General features: G+C 40.0%; 1 protein-coding gene across 5 annotated transcripts in view; it reads left to right on the plus strand.

The window, feature by feature from the left end:
• Positions 1–18,056, plus strand: part of DCUN1D4 (defective in cullin neddylation 1 domain containing 4) — a 69,003-nt gene that overhangs the window by 17,778 nt on the left and 33,169 nt on the right. For all 5 annotated transcript variants that reach the window (XR_009052600.1, XR_009052602.1, XR_009052601.1 and 2 more), the window contains exons 2-5: positions 2,552–2,622; positions 2,799–2,838; positions 11,186–11,300; positions 14,137–14,228. Coding sequence is in view for 2 of the 5 variants with exons in the window: in XM_057726719.1 (XP_057582702.1) it covers positions 2,552–2,622; positions 2,799–2,838; positions 11,186–11,300; positions 14,137–14,228 (318 nt within the window). In the remaining 3 variants the exon portion in view is untranslated. The remainder of the gene's footprint in view (positions 1–2,551; positions 2,623–2,798; positions 2,839–11,185; positions 11,301–14,136; positions 14,229–18,056) is intronic.

Raw genomic sequence — 18,056 nt, forward strand, 5'->3', positions numbered from 1 at the left:
CCCACTGTTGAGATGATCTTCCACCATCATTATGAACATCGGTTGATGGTATACAAATATAGAAATGCCACCTGCACTGTAGAGATGGATCAGGCCTCATGCCTCAGTCACAGAAGGGAGCTCCAGCATTGAGATCTTTGATGTGGGGCTTGACTTGGACCTACAGAAAGTAGAAACCATTGTAGATAGCTGTGTGGTGTGAAAAATGGTATACTCGAATAGAGAGATAATTGGTGTCTTTTATTAGGTACTCACTGTGATCCAGGCGTTACATTGGATGTCTAGGCATTGTAATCTCACTTTACAACTGAGGACATTGAAATTTAGGTTAAATAACTGGTAAACCTGAGATTCAAACTCACTGTTAGACTCCAGAGTCAGGTTGAAAAGCTCTGTGAGTGGTATTATATTGGCAGAAACTGTGTGTGTGTGTGTGTGTGTGTGTGTGTGTGTGTGTAGAAAGATTTAGCAGTTTTAATTTGTTTAGATTCTCCTATGTGAATTTTGACAGCTGAAATAACATCAGGGTGGTATAGCATGAGCTCTAGAGACCTCATTGCTGCAGTGATCTTTGGCAGACCACTTCTGTGGGGCCTCGGTGGAGAGAGAATCTAGACCCTTAAGTTTTCTGATTTTGTTTTTTGGGGGGCCTGGGAGTTTAATTTATATTTCAGAATGTTAATGTAGTGTATGATTTGTCTTCCAAATTTTAAATTGAGAGAGTACAAAAAAGGGGATTATGGCTTGGTTGGAGATGCCAGGGGAGGGGGGCAGTGTAAGATTAAGCTCCCCAAAGCCTTCGCAGGTCAGGAGGAGGCTGTTGTGTCTCGCTTTAGAGCCCCCTACCCAGGTTTATGAAATAGAAGCATAAGTAAATAAATACACACATATACACACTCAAACACCCCAAATGGTTTTTAATTCTTATCTGTGCAGTTGCACTAGTTAAGATGGAAAATCAAGATCGGTGCACATTATGTCATCATTTACCTGAAATACGGCTAAACCATTCAGATGCCAAATAATTAACACTTGTCTGTCTTTGAGGCCCTGCTCTGGTTGTCTCTCAGCCAAGAACTCTAATTCTTTGGACCATTCTCGATGGCTGTACCGGTGGTGTCAGGCTGCAGGCTGCAGCCGGGTGGGCCAGAGCTGTGCACAGGCGTGTGTGCATGTACATGTACAGCCCGCTGCTCCTGACAGTGGCGTATGCATGGCAGGGGCTCTGCTCCTTGCTGGCCCCCCTGTCCTCCAGGCCAGCCCAGACCTGGATTCCTGGCACGATTTAGAAAAGAAAATGAAGCTTTCTAAATACTGGCAAGCAAGTCAGCTTGCTTTCCAGATTCGGAGCAGCAGCCCAGAGACTCCAGCCCCAGCAGAGACAATTTGTGTTGTAGTGTCCGAGCTTTGCATCATCATATGTGTCCCAAATAAAATATTCCAGCGAAGGGTGGTTTTTTTTCTTTTTATCAGAATGGTATAACTTGGAAAGTTACAGTATCTTTTCAAGGTTATTTTCAGACTAACCTTTACTAATCTTTATGATAGTAAAGAAAAGGAACTAATGTAAATCTTGATATTTTATGAAAATACTTCTCTTGATGCTTGTTCAAATATGAAATTATTCGTAGACTTTTAACTCATATTCACATAGCCCAATATGTAGACAAGCATACTTAACTGTATAAAAAACATTTGAAATTGGAGATTCAAAACAGTTTAACTTAAAGTTTTATGTTGTGCATGATTGTATGATGAAGCAACTTAATTCGTCTTGTGTGTACGATTTAGTGTGTAATTCTGAAATTATTAGAGATGGTACGGGGAGATGGTCTTTGGTTTGGTCTTGTTTCTCTGTGAGTGTGAGTTCTGGCTCTGTGTTTCTGGTTCTGTGGCATATTTTACTGTTGCAGTGCAAGTAACTATAGACTCCATCCCAGAGCCCTGGCCTTTCAGACTGGGAGCTTGCAGGATCGTCCTTTGATCTGTCTGTGTTTGCTAAATTAGGAGGGGGAGGGGCTTAGATTCCATTTCTGCTCTATGTTGTATAAGAGCCAACAAAATAAGTATATTGTAAGAAATGCCAAATGGTTGAGATGATTTCCTATTATTTTCTTGCCGGGAGCTTGATATTGTGCTAGTAATTCTGGGGAAGAGAAAGAGAAAGTGAACACATTTCATTTGAGATCTGCCTTCTATTTGTGTGACTTTAATTTGCTAGCATTATTGATGTTTTTCTTTTAAGCTCAAGTTCATTGCTGATAGGCTATTATAACTCCTGAAGTATTTTTGTTTTACCTTACAATTCACATGAAAATTTCATGAACTTTAACATTTGGTTGGGAATTTAACTTTGTTGTCAGACTTTATTTCTAGCAGATAGGCGGGTAGTTGCATGTTGTATCTTATTTAATAAGTATCAAATTAATGGCGATAGTATTCAGTTGTATCAAAACAATTGTTTATCTTCACTTCTGAACTTTCTTTTTTGATAGTTTTTTTGCAGTATGGGAAATAAATGACACTGAATTTTCCCCTTTTTCTTTTAAAGACTTTCAGCTGAACTCTCATCTCTCAACACTGGCAAATATTCATAAGATCTACCACACCCTTAATAAGCTAGTAAGTCAATCTTTTAAAGAGAAAACTACCAGCAGTTTAAAGTAGTAGTTTTAAGAGTATTTGATAAAAATTTAGATTACAGATATTAAGATATCACTTGTTTATGAAAATACTGAATTTTAAAACTTGCTGTATGGTATGTGATTTCTTGATAATAGTGAACATATTTCTTGCAGAATCTAACAGAAGACGTTGGCCAAGACGATCACCAAACAGGTATCTATAAATGCTAACACTACTTAATTTTAAATAAACTTCCTAATATATAAAGTTAGGAAGGAGAAATGCTAGCTGAGAATGCTCTATGTTATTATAATACATTCCATTAGCAAGTTGTTACTTCATTGAGAATGTTTTTCAGGGTGTATGGTGGTAGCCATGTCACAGCTCCTTCCCAGGAGGAAGTCTATTGTAGGGCTCTGGTTTATAACAGAGTACTTCAATTCCTTTAAAGGGGCTGAGGATTCTCCCCAGTGGTTTCAAGATAATCATTTCTCTACTGAAGTATTTTAGTTTATACTAAAAATTTGCTGCAGTTGTGCAGTTTGAAAGGTTTTCCATAAATGTTGACTTGAGATGTAAAATGAGTTGATTAGGTAGGTATGGGCATGTGTGTGTGTTGTATAGGTCCGGAGGGTTTATGAATAGGGAAATTGAAAGTTGATTATTGTAAACAATTCTCTATCCCTGTGGTTCTCAAACTCTAGCTGGCATTGTAATCACTGGGGGTAGCAGGGGAACTATTTCCAATGGCTTACTAGACTCCACCCCCAGAATTTCTGATTCTGTCGGTTTGGGGTGGGGCCTTAGAGTCTGCAGTTCTAACCAGCTCCCAGGTGATGCTGATACAGCTGGTCTGGAGACCACACTTTGAGAACCACTTCTCTAAACTGTAATGATATAAAGTTCAGAAACTTGCATTTGATCTGTAGTTACAGTATTTCATCTGTTATGAGAACTTCCAGCAAAAATTATTAAAATATATTTAAAGTTTTTGAAAATTAACACAGTAGTACATGAGTACATGCTTGTTAGAGAATTGTGAATAGCACAAAAGCAAATGAAGTAAAAAGCTATAGTCCTCCTTCATCTCCCAGTCCAGCCTTCCGCCAGTGTGCTGCTTAATGTTTGTTCTTTCAGACATTTTTGTACCTGCATATATTTTTATAGTAGTGGGTTGTTTTTTTTTTTAAATTTAACATCATTGAGCTCATACTATACATACTATATAGCATCATTCTTTTTTCGTTTAATTTTTTTAACTTAATGGTGTATCTTGGAGGTCGTTGGGTTTTAGAACTCTCCCTACCTTCCCCTCCAGATTGGTTCAGGATCAGCTGAAAATTAGCCCAAGATGGAGACTGAAGTAACAGCCGTGTTGGAAAACACAGCTCAGGGTCAGCAAAAATGCATAAGCTTTTCAGGATTTCACCTTAATTAGATAGTCTTACATGCAGTCACTGCCACAGCTAGTTAAGCACAGCACACCTCCCGGCCCCGCTCTCACTCACCACTTATGACAGTGGAAGGGTATCAGCTTCTGCTGGCAGGCTGATCTGAAAGGGAGTTCAGAAGGGGCTGGGCCCCTCTGCTCAGTGCCTCCCCACTGGATCACCAGTTAGATCAGACATTCCTCCTTCCAGGGGAAGGAATGAGAGAAGGGGGAGTGTATTCTAGAAGGCCAGGCCACAGAGGGTCACTTCACTTCATCTTTCTGTTTTAGTACATCTAGGTCAACTCAAGGCAGTCAAAAAAATTTCCTTAATAATTTTATTTATTTATTTATTTATTACAGTGCCTTAATAATTTTAAAAGCAATGTATGCACATGGTTTTAAAAGAAGTGTCAAAAAGGTGTAAAGAAGCAAAGGTTGCCATCCCATTTTATAAGCCCAGCTCCCATCCCCCACTAGTACTATACCTTTGACTCTCCAGGGGTAATGCTTCTATTCTTGCATCTGTTTCCCAAATGAGGATGATGATGATATGTTTTTTCCCCAAATACAAGTATACATTTGTATGTGCCTCTTGTTTTTGTCACTCAGTATACCTTAGAGACCTTTTCATAGCAGCACATTTATAAAGCTTTATTTTTTAATGACTGCCTGATTTTCTGTTTCATGGGTATATCATGTTTCAATTGATACACATTTAAATTTAACTTTTAGCTAATTTTCAGGGTCAGTTTTAAAAGTTTTAAAAAAAACACATTTCTCTCTCCTATTCTGGAACAATATATTGGTAGGTATGAGAGATTTTTTTAAACTTAAGAGTTAGTGTAGTTTTGATTTTTTTAAAACGATTTTGTGTTTGTAAAGCCTTTAGGTTCTTTTTCCCTTGGCTAAGGTAATAAAACATCTAAGTTCTGAGTCTTGTACATTATGTAGTTAACATTGAACTTTGGATTTAAATGAGTATTGTTACCATAGTAATTTCACATTTGAATATTTAACCTGAATGTGGCAGTTTAATAACTGTAAGCTATAATTAAGGAAGACGAAAGTGGAGAGTGTGTTTGGCCTTATGCCTCTTTCGCCCTTGCAGACAGTGGATGTGTCTGATGTTTGGTATGTGACTTGCTGGTGTAGTGCCTGGTACCTTGTGCGTGGCAGTCAATGTCAATTAGCATTAGTAATTTCTTAGAGTAGTCCATTTCATTAACATTTCCCCATCTGGCTATAGCATCACTTGTGATTACCATACCTGACAGAGGATACTTTAAAAATTAACATAACATCTGTAATGTTTGGAAATCTGAGAAAGTTAATCGCTGTAGTGCCTCTTTGAATCTCTTGACCCATCAGTAGTCTGAGCAGTTTCTATAACCACTGTATGTGGAAGAGCCAAACCAAGTGCAAACGAGGCCAGTTTCTTCCTGCTTTGTTTCCTTTAACACTTTTCTTTGGTGCTTTTAGTCTTCTACCAAAAAGAGAGAGAGAGAAGGGAGTATGTTAAAATTGGAGAAGTAGCCCAAAATACTGGGGGTGAATTTAAAAAGCCAGAGAAGACCAGATAAAAAAAAAGAAAAAGAAAGAAAGAAAATGATGAAGGAGGATGATAAATGTCAGGCCAGTATTATTTAGAGAGAAAGGAAAGGAAGTTTTTTGGTCTTAAGTAGTAGGATAAAAATTGCGCATTTGGACACTAATAGTTTTACTCAAGCAAGCAAGTAGTTCGATATTCCGTTCAAGAAAATGAAATAAAATATTTAGATACTGGTGAGATGTCTTAAAATGCAACCTATTTACCAACTTAAGTTACTATATCTTTGTGACATTGTTCAATGAAAAGTGAGGTGAAATGGCTATATAAAAAGTATTGAAGTGGCAGAATGTAGATGTAAAATGTTATTGGGTCAAGGCTATGTGATACAACAAACTCATTATAATGAGGATTAGATAGTGAGATTTTTGTATTGGAACATGCATTTATACTAAATTTGAAAAATCAGAAAAACTCTCTAATTGTATAGACCTCTTATTTGGGGATGACTAGAAACTGGGCACACAATTGAATATGTGTTACAAAAAATGAATCCTGACCAGGACCTGTTTTCACCTAAGACCCATAAGCAAAAAGGTTAAAAAAAAAAAAAAAAAAGCAGTGGAGCAGCTACTTAGATACCATTTATTAAGTATAACATGATTAGTTAAATTATTATCAAAACAGTCAGATGCATAGGCATTTAAAGGCCTTTGGTTTGATCCAGGTGAACTCAAATTGCTCTTTAAAATTGGTTTTCTGGGACCAAATATTAGAATAGATATGTTTAAAATGTTGGCAGTATTTCTAATTGTTTAATGTAAAAAGAATAGCTGTATTCATTGAATACCTGCTTTGTTTGAAATTATGGTCAGTTAATAGAAAAATTTATTTGTTCTCCTTAAAAACTGAACCAAAAAAAATGAACCTGCACTCAAATCATAAACCTTTGGTTAAAAAATAGAAACAATTTTATTGCCTTCCTAAGGATCATTCAAACACTTCAGCATCAGGAAAGAGCTTCTAATGATGGGAGAGTCAGAAGAGTTGATTTCAGAGTCGCTGCCCATCTAATGTACAAATATTATAGACTGAACACCAGAATATCTATCATGATAATGTGAAGGAGGCTGAATCATAGTTTGGGATTACTAGTTGAGATTATTCATCTCTTCCTCTTCCTACTTCTTTATTTTTATAATAAGAAGGCTTTTCCTCTTTCATAAGTACCTGCCAGACATTTCTAATGAGATTTAATGTGGATCTCTAAAATCTTTTTCATCACTGTTTTTTCTTGGGTGGTTGGCAGATATTGAAAACTTGCAGCGCTATCATTTCAAATCAATTTATGGGTTAAGTGTCTCTAACTTGTTAAGTATTTATTGAATAGGAACTTTCAGGTGCTCAGTTTATCAGCCAGCTTTCTTATCTGTAGAATTGGGGCAGTAATAATACCTCTCAGATTTGTGAAGATAACTTTGGAAGTGCTTTGAATAGTTAATAACTTAAAACGCCAGCCTTAATATTTTGCCTCTACCTGTAATGTCAGATTGTTTGTACATAAGTGGATACTTGTAGCAGGTTAAAACAGCTAAAGCTTCTTTGAAACATAAACATTCCATAACATTCTTCTTTATATTATTTGCTAAATAAATTTTCTTTTTAGTTTAAAAATAAAGTTTAATTAAGATAGATAAAGTGGTATAAGTTCTGAGGCAGTAAAGTCTAAATTTAATGATTCAAATAAATACAAATTTGTAAAACATTCATTTAGACTTAAGTATTTTTATTATTAAAAAAAAATCAGTTATTTTAAGAAGCAAACATTCTTGAATGTTTGTGTTTAAAAAAAAAAATCCTACCTGCCAAGAAAGTTAGAGTCAAGTGCTTGTTTTAACTGACAAATGGGAAAAAAATCTGAAATGGTGGTGTGTTATCTATTCATAGATGTTTTGAATCTCTGGAAATGTACTGATTTTTTAGCAGAATTTGATTTACACATGCTTTAGGAACATATTTATTCAACAAATATTTGAGAGTTTACTGTAGGACTCTCAGTACTGTGTATACCGTATTATTACTGTACTAAGATGCTATATTAGCTGCTGTGTCTGCACATGTGAACCAAATGGAACTCTGTAAACCAGGGTGTACTTTTGTGCATGAACCTAAAAACCGGAGTTGTTGCTTTTGTTCAGGTAGGATCCCTGGAGCCATGCTGGGGTTGGGGGAGCAGTTTCAGGGCCACCAAGCCTTGAGTTGTGTGCTCTCTGTGTATTTTTGTTGACTTGGTTCATGTTGACAAATTATTTTAGGTAAATTTGTCTTCCTCAGCATCAAAAAGTTTCTTTTGAGATAGCCTAAAACTTTTCACTGTCATGGGTTCCAGGATCCTGCCTGTGGAGCAGTGCCGTGTCGTGCTTTGTAACTTGGCTGGGTGTGAGTTGGACTCATCCTTCCTGTGAGGTGGGGTGAGAGCGTCGGTGAGCCAGCAGGTGCCTGAGCTGTACCGGGCATCTGGACAGACACCATTTCTTTGTGAAGGATGGCCCCTAACAGCCACTCGCTTGTGCTGATGGTTGGAGCAGAGAGATCTGAACAGGTGCCACAGGAATAAGTGAAAGAACAAAATGCCAGTGGGATGCTTTGGGACTAAAATATGAGGAGGTTTTACACCAGGAAAAGTGATTTGTGAAACTTTAACAGAAAGCATTTGTCAGTAAGGAAAAAAAAAGTAAGAGAAAGTTGAAAAAGTTACTTTGTGATGTTTGTATGTTTACCAGAAACATGATACTCTTGTCAATTAGGGATCCTTGAAAGCCAGACAATATGCCAGTGTTTCCGTGAAGAGGCAGATAGTGGTGAACTGATCTATATTGGTGAAGACATTATTCTAAGTGGTGTTCACCTTCCCACGGGCTGAGGAGATAAGTGCGTTTCCTCTGTGTTCTGCGGACACTGGTGGGAGGGAGAGGTTACTGCTGGACCAGGTGCTCAGAACCCGACCATGACCAGCACCAGGAGACTATGTCTTTCCTTCACGTGCGCGTGTCCCAGGTGGGAGAAGTAAGCCTCGAGGCTGAAGGCAGAGTCACTTCTGAGCACTGTGGCAGGCTTTCCGGCGAGGCGGGGTGCACTTTTTCATTCAGCCCTACCCCGGGACATAAATGGACAAGAATAAGTCTGCAAAAGCTTGGGTCTCTGTGCACCTCTTCAGACCTTTTTGTGCGCTTCAGTGTGAACAGGACTGCCGTTTCACAGGGAGGCGTGTGTGGTGGGTAGCACGTCCTCTGGCTCTTTCTCTTCCTGTTCTTGCTGCTGTTGTGGGGAGAGAGAGATGAGTGTGCCTTGTGTCTCTGAAGAACCTTCTACTCCCACCTTGGTTGGGCCCCGGGAAAGGATGGCTGAGGGTCGTCTTTTCAGCCCGGTGGGCGCTGCCTCTGTGCCAAAAGAGCCGGCGGGGTCTGGTACCCGGTGCTGGGCCCATGCCTCGTTCGCGTTGTTGTCCTGGTTTGTGGCAGAAGAGGTGCTTTCGGCTGGTGTGTTCCTGAAGCACAGTTGGGACTGTTAGCTGCTGACGACTCTCTCCCTGCCTTCCACGCAGCTTTCTAGAAAGAACTGTCCATGTTCACTGTGTTTATTCCCTCCACCCGCATCCCTCCCCAGCCTGTTGGAGCCCCGTCTCCACCCTCTCGCTGCTTCACTTGACCGCTGCCAACGGGCTGTGTCCGCCTCCTCCCCAGCTACCTCCCTGTGCACTCCTCGTCCTTTGGCTTTCGGGACAGCACGTTCACCCAGGTTTCCTCCCCACCCAGGTCTTCGGCTTCTTTTCCCAGCGCGTGAACATCCACACTTGCCGGGACGCTGGCCTTAGTCCCCTGCTGCTCAGTCACTGCTGCTGAGGCTGCGTGGAGGAGGCGGCGGGCGATGGCGGGGAGCTCGGGCCCCGCTGCCGAGCTGCTTGGGTTCCATCCTCGACTTCCCCTCCTGCTTCCCGGCTGCCCCTTCATCTCTCTGCCAGAGTTTCCTCGTTTGTAAGAACGAGGATGCTACGGATGCCTCCATCATAGGGTGCTTGCGAGGACTGGGTGAGCGTGCGGGCCCAGCCTGCACACACACCTCCCTTGTGGCACTCAGATCCCAACATCTGTCTACTCACAGCACTTGACACGTGAGCACGTGTTGAGTAGATGTTTTTCCCTCACGAAGTTCTGGAGACGTAGAGCTCACTGTTCTCATTCTTCAGATGATGAGCCAGGGACCCAGGGTAGGTCACTGACTGACTGAGCCGCGTGCCTGGGTGAGGAGCTGGAGCTCGTCCTTTGAGTGCAGAGCACTCAGACCCCAGCACCCGGCGCTGCCTTGTCCCCAAGGCTTGCTGAGCGCCCTGGGCCTCCCACCGAGTTGCCAGGGCCAGGAGGAGGACGTGCTGTCCAAAATTCACCACTTAGCACTTCCGAGACCTTAGAGAGCCTCTTGAATGTCTAAGCCTTAGTTTTTCCCATCTGTCAGTAGAGATAATTATCTCTGCCCTGCCTGTCATTCAGGGTTATTGTGGGTACCAAATGACATAATATCTCTGATCGTACTTGTGCCAAGATGGGGTATTTTAACTATAATTATCTTGTAGTTTATAATGGTTTAAGACAGTCTGAAGTGAGACTGTCTGGGTTTGAATTCCAGTTTTGCCGCTTATCTGACCCCACTCTGCCTCCGTTTTCTTATCTGCTTAGGCAATAGCGATTATTCTTTTCTCATAAGCTTGTTGTGAGATTAAGTGAGGTCATATATGTACGTGTTAAGAGCAGGGCCTGACTGGGATTGCTGTATATACATTACTAATAAAAAAATATCAAATTGTACACTCTAAATATATGCAGTTTATTGTATGTCAGTTATATCTCAATCAAAGTCCTTAAAAAAAAAGAGAGAGCAGGGCTTGGCTGACTGTAAGGTCTCAATAGGTATTCCATGTTGTTGTTACATTTTAATGTCTTTTACCAAATGAAAGGTATGCCTCAGAAAACCCTGACTCAAAGTGGCAGAAACAAATTAAAAATTTTTATGGAAGTTTTGCTCAAGATCATGTCAGGCTTTTGCCTCAAGAATCAAAATTCTGTTTTTTAAAAATCAGCTGTTCCTTGAAGCTTAAGAGTGTTGGGACTGATGTGCTTGTATGTATTTCAGACCCAAGGTCAGCAGTCCCGCTGGCCTTGCCTAATGAAGCACAGAAATGAGGTAGTAGTGCAGTTTCCTTCTGAAGGAACATTGACATGGAAAAGAAGCTGGAAGCCTAGATGATTTATATTAGTATTTTTGGAGAGTAAACTTAAATTATGATAACTTCATTTCTGGTGTGTTTTTTGGGGGGAATATTAACTTAATTTGTGTCACTGCTAGGTTTATTTCTTGACTATAACATTTTCTCAGAGGAGAAAGCATTTTTTCACTTTATAGCATTTACAGATAACATGTAAACCCTTTGCGGTATAAGCCGTGAACGCTCTTCATTTAGCAGTGATCTTCTTTGGCACGGTTTCAGCGTGGCATTCCTTACTTTTGTGCTCTTCACTGTTTTGTAGGAAGTCTGCGGTCTTGCAGTTCTTCGGACTGCTTTAGTAAAGTGATGCCGCCGAGGAAAAAGAGAAGACCTGCCTCTGGAGATGATTTATCTGCCAAGAAAAGTAGACACGATAGGTACGTCGCAGAGACAGTGGATCCACGTTGACAGCATACGTGTCGAAGAGGCACCTTTCTACCCAGGCCTGGTGTGGGTCTTCTCAGTATACAAATGCCAACTGGAATGTTGTTTTGGTCCTGCCAGGCAAACCTTCAAAGTGTAATTAGTTTGTGATACTTACTTAACGTGTGGGTTCATGAAACAAAAACAAATTAGGTAATCTGAGTTCTTAAAAATTCAAATTTTATCTCAGTCCATTGATCCACCAAAACTGGTGTAGAGTTTCTTTCTTTCCTTTTAAGGGCTTGCTGTCTGTGGACCTAAGGATTGGTATGTATTTATTCCTTAAGAGGGTCTCACTACCTACAACTGCAGGGATCGCATAGCTGCCTTTGCCAGGACCTGGGCTGAGTGGCTGGAGAGAGCTGTCTGTACCAAGCGCTCTAAGCCTGCCTGGAATATTAGCTGAACTGACGTTTCTTCTCAGAAGAGTGAGAGTTTGTTAGAAACCATGAAAAACAAGACTGTTGAAACCACTTCTTTTTGAGACAAGTGAACTGCTAATTTTGGTAACTTCCAGGGTCTGTTAGACTTGCTTATTTTAGACATCTTTACTGTTTCATCCAGCTTTTAATAGATATTTTTTGATTTTTTTCTGTTTTCTGTCTTTTTTTTCTTTTTTTTTAAACAATGAACAAACCTCATCATTTTAATCTTTTCTGCTTTTTCCCATCATCCTCCATTCTGGCTCTGTAGGTCACTTCCTTTCACTGATGTGGCCTGAATTGCCACATCGATAAATCAAGGGAACTGGATGAGATTTTTCTGCTTCTTTCTTGTTGTGATACTTCATATGCTACAACTCTTGGAGGGTTAAAGAGATGAACTCTGAAAATGTGAAAATCACGTCACCATTCATATCCCAAATGAGTGGAAAATACTATCTCGAAGAAGATCTAGCCATGATTTAGAGGATAATTACCACCAACGTTTAGACCAGTGATTCAGCTTTGTGAAGCCAAACTCTTTGACCATTTGGTGGTATAGATATGATTATCAGGGAATTGTTAAATTTAATAATCACTTAGCATGACTATATAGCACTTAACTGTTTTTTCAGTATAGTCTAATATCATGTACTGTGATGAAGCCAGTTTAGAAACTTGTAATTGAATTACAGAAGGGTGTGAGGTGTTCTCACTGATAGCATTTCATTGGTTACCCAGAGGATGGGCAGGTAGCATTATCTGAGTTTCATTCTTGGTCTTTTTTGAAAAACAACTATATTTACATACCACAATATATGCAATTTTAAGGATACAATTCAGTGCTTTTTTTTTACTAAGTTGTTAAGAGTTGTGCAGCCATCACTACAAACCAGTTTTAGAAGATTTCCATCCCCCAGTTAGATCTTTGATGCCTGTTCACAGTCAATCTCTGTCCTTAATTCCAGCCCCAGGCAACCATGAATTCACTTTCTGGCTCTACAGCTTTGCCTTTTCTGAACATTTCACATAAATGGTCTTTTTGTCCCTTGCTTCTTTCACTTAGCATAATTTTTTTGAGGTTCATCCATGTAATAACGTGTATTGGTATTTTGGGTTTATTTTTTTAATTTGCTGAATGTTATTCCATTGTCCTTTTTTGTGTAGAGTATTTTTAAGTAATTCAGACATTGTAGTGTCATATAGAGGTCTCCAGGATATTGACTAGTTACAGACTTTGAGCGGCGATAGGAATGTCCAGGCCCAGGGCTGGAGCAAATCTGTTTGAACCCCTGGCTGGGTATCCACCTTTGTTTCCAGGTGGCTACTTTTTATAGAAGAAATACAAAACTGGTGGTTTGCGGTTTCAGTATCTTAATACTTTATAACCATGTTTTGGGGGGGTATTAAAACCCAGAATATCTAATGCACTGTGTACACAGATATTCTGGTGAAATTCTTGATCATGAATAAATGCTCATTTAAAAAGAATTATAAATGATTTTATATTATCTGCTATGTAAATAAAAACTATTCATAAATGTTTATGACTATTTAGACAGTTTATACATACTCATAATATTTCTATCAAAATCACTATTTTAAAGATACTGCTTCTTTTCCCCTCCCCAAGTAGGGACTGTCTTGGTTCTCAGCCCTGTGTCGTCATGAAATAAGGAATTACTGCCGAGGCTCACAGTGTTGCAGGAGGAGGCAGCTGTGCTTACTGACTCGGTTCTCCAGCTTATGCGGCGGTTTCCACAGTGCTGGGGCATGATAGGAGAAGGGCAGAAGCCAGGGTTTCTCTCTACTTCTTTTTACTGAGGTTTTTTTCCTGGAGGCTTGGACATAATTTGATGTTTCTTTTTATTTGCTTAGCAAGTTCCTTGGGGGTGTCTGACATTGCCAGGTTCTTCCTTAGACCGCGTTCTGTGCCCAGCCTGACTTGTATGACACGGGAGTCAGGAGAACTTAATGCAGAGACATGAGTGAGTTCTAGGGTCATCAACTGAAGAGAACACCATCGATATTTCTTGCTGTATCTCACTATTGTTCTGTAGATAGTTCTGGCTGGAGAGGTAGGAAGGAGTATATCAAATACTTGTTCTGTTCAGTTTTTACAGATTATTTATTCATCAGAGAAAAACCTGTATTAACTGCCTACCATTTAATTTTATACTGGGTATGTCTGTGTTTAAAACCATAGTAATAAGAGCTGAAGCTTCCAAATGCAAGAAGTGAAATATTTTAAATATACATGAAATGCTGACTGAATGGATGTCTGGTTGGGTAAAAGAATAAAAATTATTTGCTACTTAAAAAAATTCAGTATCTTTAAATAACTTAAAACTCCTTTCTCAATTTCTAGCATGTATAGAAAATATGATTCAACTAGAATAAAGACTGAAGAAGAAGCCTTTTCAAGTAAGAGGTGCTTAGAATGGTTCTATGAATATGCAGGTAGGTAATCATTTATATCATCTAAGACTGAGCCTTATAAAAATAAGGAGTACCTTAGAGGAGATTAAAGAATTAAAAAATGAGTACTTTTTGAATTTGGGGTGTGTGTGTGTGTGTATATGTATGTGTGTCTGCCTGTTCTCGGGAGGGAACACAGTTGAAACAAATCACCAAATGCCCTATTTATAGCCAGCAGCTAAGCCAAAGAATTCAGAACACTAGAAGGGAACTGAAAAGATGAAATGTACTTGGGAGAAATACTTTGGATTGCTAGGAAACCTATTGAGAATGCTGGTAATGGGTGGCTATTTGGTTTATGCATCCAAGTTAAAATAAGCTTTGCTGCTTTGAACCTTTATGTAGCGCAATGGAATTTCTTGTATTGTGTCTCTATTTTGAAAGATCATTTGGCAGACAATGTTTGTTTTGTCATTTAAAATGTCTTAAATCCAATCCCATTTTTGCAACTTAGAATGATTGGTTGGATAATGCTATACTGAAATAAAGAGTTGGTTTGTTTTTGTGGCTGTGTATGTGTAAAAAAGGGGAAAGGAAAAATTCTCAGATAAATTTGAACTGAAGGCTCTTTTACCTTTCCTCTTCCCCACCGTATTTCTGGCCCTATCATAACTTATTAACTTGACAGTTGCAGTGACCCTCAAACCAATTTTCTTGACATCAGTCTCTATTCCCAAGCAGGTTCTATGTGTTTCCTATTGTCTTATTGGAAAAAATTAATAAACTGAACAGATTATACATGTCATTCCCTAACAATCCACTGCAAATCACTTAAAAATCCTTGCTACCTACAGGATAAAAGACAGTTAACTCACTGCCATCCCTTTGCCTGGAGTGTTTTTCTCCACTTTTCCATATGACAAGCTGCTGTACATCTCTTAGCTTACTTAGCTTAATAGCCTTCTTTGTACTCTTACAAGAAGGACATTGTTCATAATTGGTTTTGATACTCTTTTATTGGGTACCAAAAGGAGGATTCCTCCTGGGGCCAGTGTTTTCCTCCTACCCTACCCTTCCCATTTTCTGTTAAAAGTCTTGCCCCTTTGGCCACAGAGATTGTTCCAGGGGCTGCCAGGTAACCCAGATCAGGACAATCAGATAAAATTTCTTGGGATTTTCAGATTAAAGCTGGGAGAAGAGCATCTTTCTCTTCTGGTGGCAGACTTGAAAGGATGTGATCCTGATCCGTGTAGTTTTTGGATTTTTGTGAGCCACCCCAGTATCTTCCTAGTGAATTCCCTTGCATTGCTTGAACTAGTTTGAGCTGGATTTTGGTTGCGGGGCATAGACGCATAGCACAAACACTTACGCAGGATTAGAATTTATCTGTTTTCACGTTTAGGTCTTGAGAACATGAGTCTCTTGAAGACATTTTGTGTTCCTTGTGAAAGTGGTTAGCACATTTCCAGGTGTTCAGTACTTGGGTCTGAATGATGGAGCGTTTTCTCATGTTCACATCACTTTGATTATGAAGATCTCTTCCTTTCTTATGTTGGTTCACATTTATGGTTATGAAAAGTACTATAAAAAGGAAAGCTTAAACAGAAAAAATATACTTAATTCCACCACCATAGCACACCTATTTTGATATTTTTGTGTCTTCCTTTATAAGCAAATATGGATTTTTCCATAGTAAAAGCCACACTTCTGTTTTCTTTTAAAAGGAAGCAAGGTACAGTTTTCCTTCTTGTTTGTTTTTCTCTGGCTCAGAAAGGTGACATTTGGAATACAGATTAAGCCACATTCTTTAGGTTCCTTGAGGCCCCTGCCAGGTGGTTCCTTGCAGTTTCATCACTGTGAGAAGTTTCTGTGGGTGTGGCTATTCCTATTTTTATAGGTCCCTTCCTCCCCCACCTCCTTTTTTTTTTTTTTGCTTTTTTTGTATCTTATCAGGGAAAATGGCTTGAAATTGAGAATAATTAGAAGCCCCAACTGGCACCTGCTTTCATTTTTTAATATCCCAACCACATGAATAAAAGCTGTAGAAAAGTATTATTCAAGAAAAACACATGGTGAGAAGTCCCAGGAAGGCTGACAGGTTGTGCTCGGGGCGCGTCTGTGGGAGCGGACAGGGAGGTCGCGGGCCCCCCGTGCTAGGGTGAGGGCCTTCCCTCGGTGTGCTCGTGTTCCCTCGGAGAGAGCCACCTGCTTTTGGTTGACTCCCCTGCATTGAATCCAGAGTGGAGTAGAGGGAGGTTTAGCTGTGCTACACGGATGGACCTCAGTTCTTTCCAGAGTTCTCGGTTCCACCCTTGCCCTGCCCTCCGCCCTCTGTCCTCTGCGCTCCTTTAGCCTGAACCCAGCTCTTCCCAGCTCCTGCCTGGCCAGTTAGCCCCAGCCCTCCTTTGCACATCCTAGGATTCAGCCTCTCACCTTTTAAAACTCCTATCAACTCAGTTTCTGATTCTCAGAGGTTTAATAAATGAGCTCTCCACGGGGACTCTTATCCTGTCCTCTGTGGTTACAGGTTTACTCCCTTTTGTACTTTGGTACTTTAGGCCTCTGTGACTTTAGAAAGGATTGCTGGGGGCAAGATGGGGAGAGTGTCTTGTTTAGAACTCTGTCTGAAACTGGACTCTCATTTCTTTTCATTAAAATAGCAGTTTTACATAAATGATTTATCTAATACTTTTCACTTTCTGAACTATGTCTAAGAATAAGAGATGAGACCGAATACACAAGTGCCAACATTTTAGTCACACTAAAGCTCACGCATGTAGGTCATAAAAGTTCTCCTAGTCTTGACTGTAGGCCCTTCATCTCTACTTTGGATTAGGTTCTATAGCAGAATTGTTTTTTGGTTTACGAAAATGAGGTTAGGGACCAGAAACGGGTACTAAGTGACAAAGGAGACAAAGGTTTTGCCAACAAAGGTTTGTCGGCAAAGGAGATAGCGTGGCCCCATTTGCCCCAGTGATACAGCATAGTGTGATTATGAAAACTTTACCATGAGGATTTGGATCCTCATGAAAGGGTTAAATATATTTAGTTAGGGGCACCTGCTTGAAATGGCAGTGAAAGTGGGAGGACCACTTTTTTTCTAAATTATTGTCAGTACATCTGCCTTCTAAATGTACCTCTAGTATCTTTCACCGGGGCATTCTATAGCTTTTAAACCATCTCCCTCAAACCCACTTTTAATCCACTTTGTGACAGCCAGTGCCTATTTATTAGATTAAGATTGCTCAATTCTACATGTGAATTGGGAAGTCTAGTGTAAATTCACCCATAATCCCAGTGAACAGTGTGATTACAATAGATGTAAATGTGTGCACGGGAATGATAATGAGATAAAGGAAAAGGTGTTGTAAAGAGCAGGATTGTAGGAGCCTTTAAGTGATGTTGACTGATAAGCTGTATTTTAGTATTTTTAGGGTAAAATATTAAAGTAATATGATTCATGCCATTGCAAACCATACTGTTAAAACCTTGCTCTTTTCAAACACACAGATGCAAGTGTACATAAGTAACATGACAGTGGCATCTCATAAAATGTGGGAAAAAGAAAAAAGCACGGGTAACTTAACGTTACCACTGCGCAGTGTACCTCGGCAAACCTTCTTTGAGGGCTCGCTACGTGCCAGGCTCTGGTGTGTGGACAACAGAAGCGCTACTCAGAGCTTATTTTCTAGTGTGGCAGACAGTCAGACAGATGGAGAGGCACCGTCATTGTGATGTGCACTGACAGGGAGAAGAGGCCAGGTTGGAGGGGGTGTGAGTGGGACAGCCAGCTGGGAGACCCCTGGGCTCTGTGCACAGGCAGGGGAAGGGCAGGTGGCTTGTCAGGCTTCAGAATAGGTTGCAGTAAAA

Source organism: Hippopotamus amphibius, chromosome 3 (assembly GCF_030028045.1).
Source record: "Hippopotamus amphibius kiboko isolate mHipAmp2 chromosome 3, mHipAmp2.hap2, whole genome shotgun sequence".
In the NCBI taxonomy this organism is placed as follows: domain Eukaryota; kingdom Metazoa; phylum Chordata; class Mammalia; order Artiodactyla; family Hippopotamidae; genus Hippopotamus; species Hippopotamus amphibius.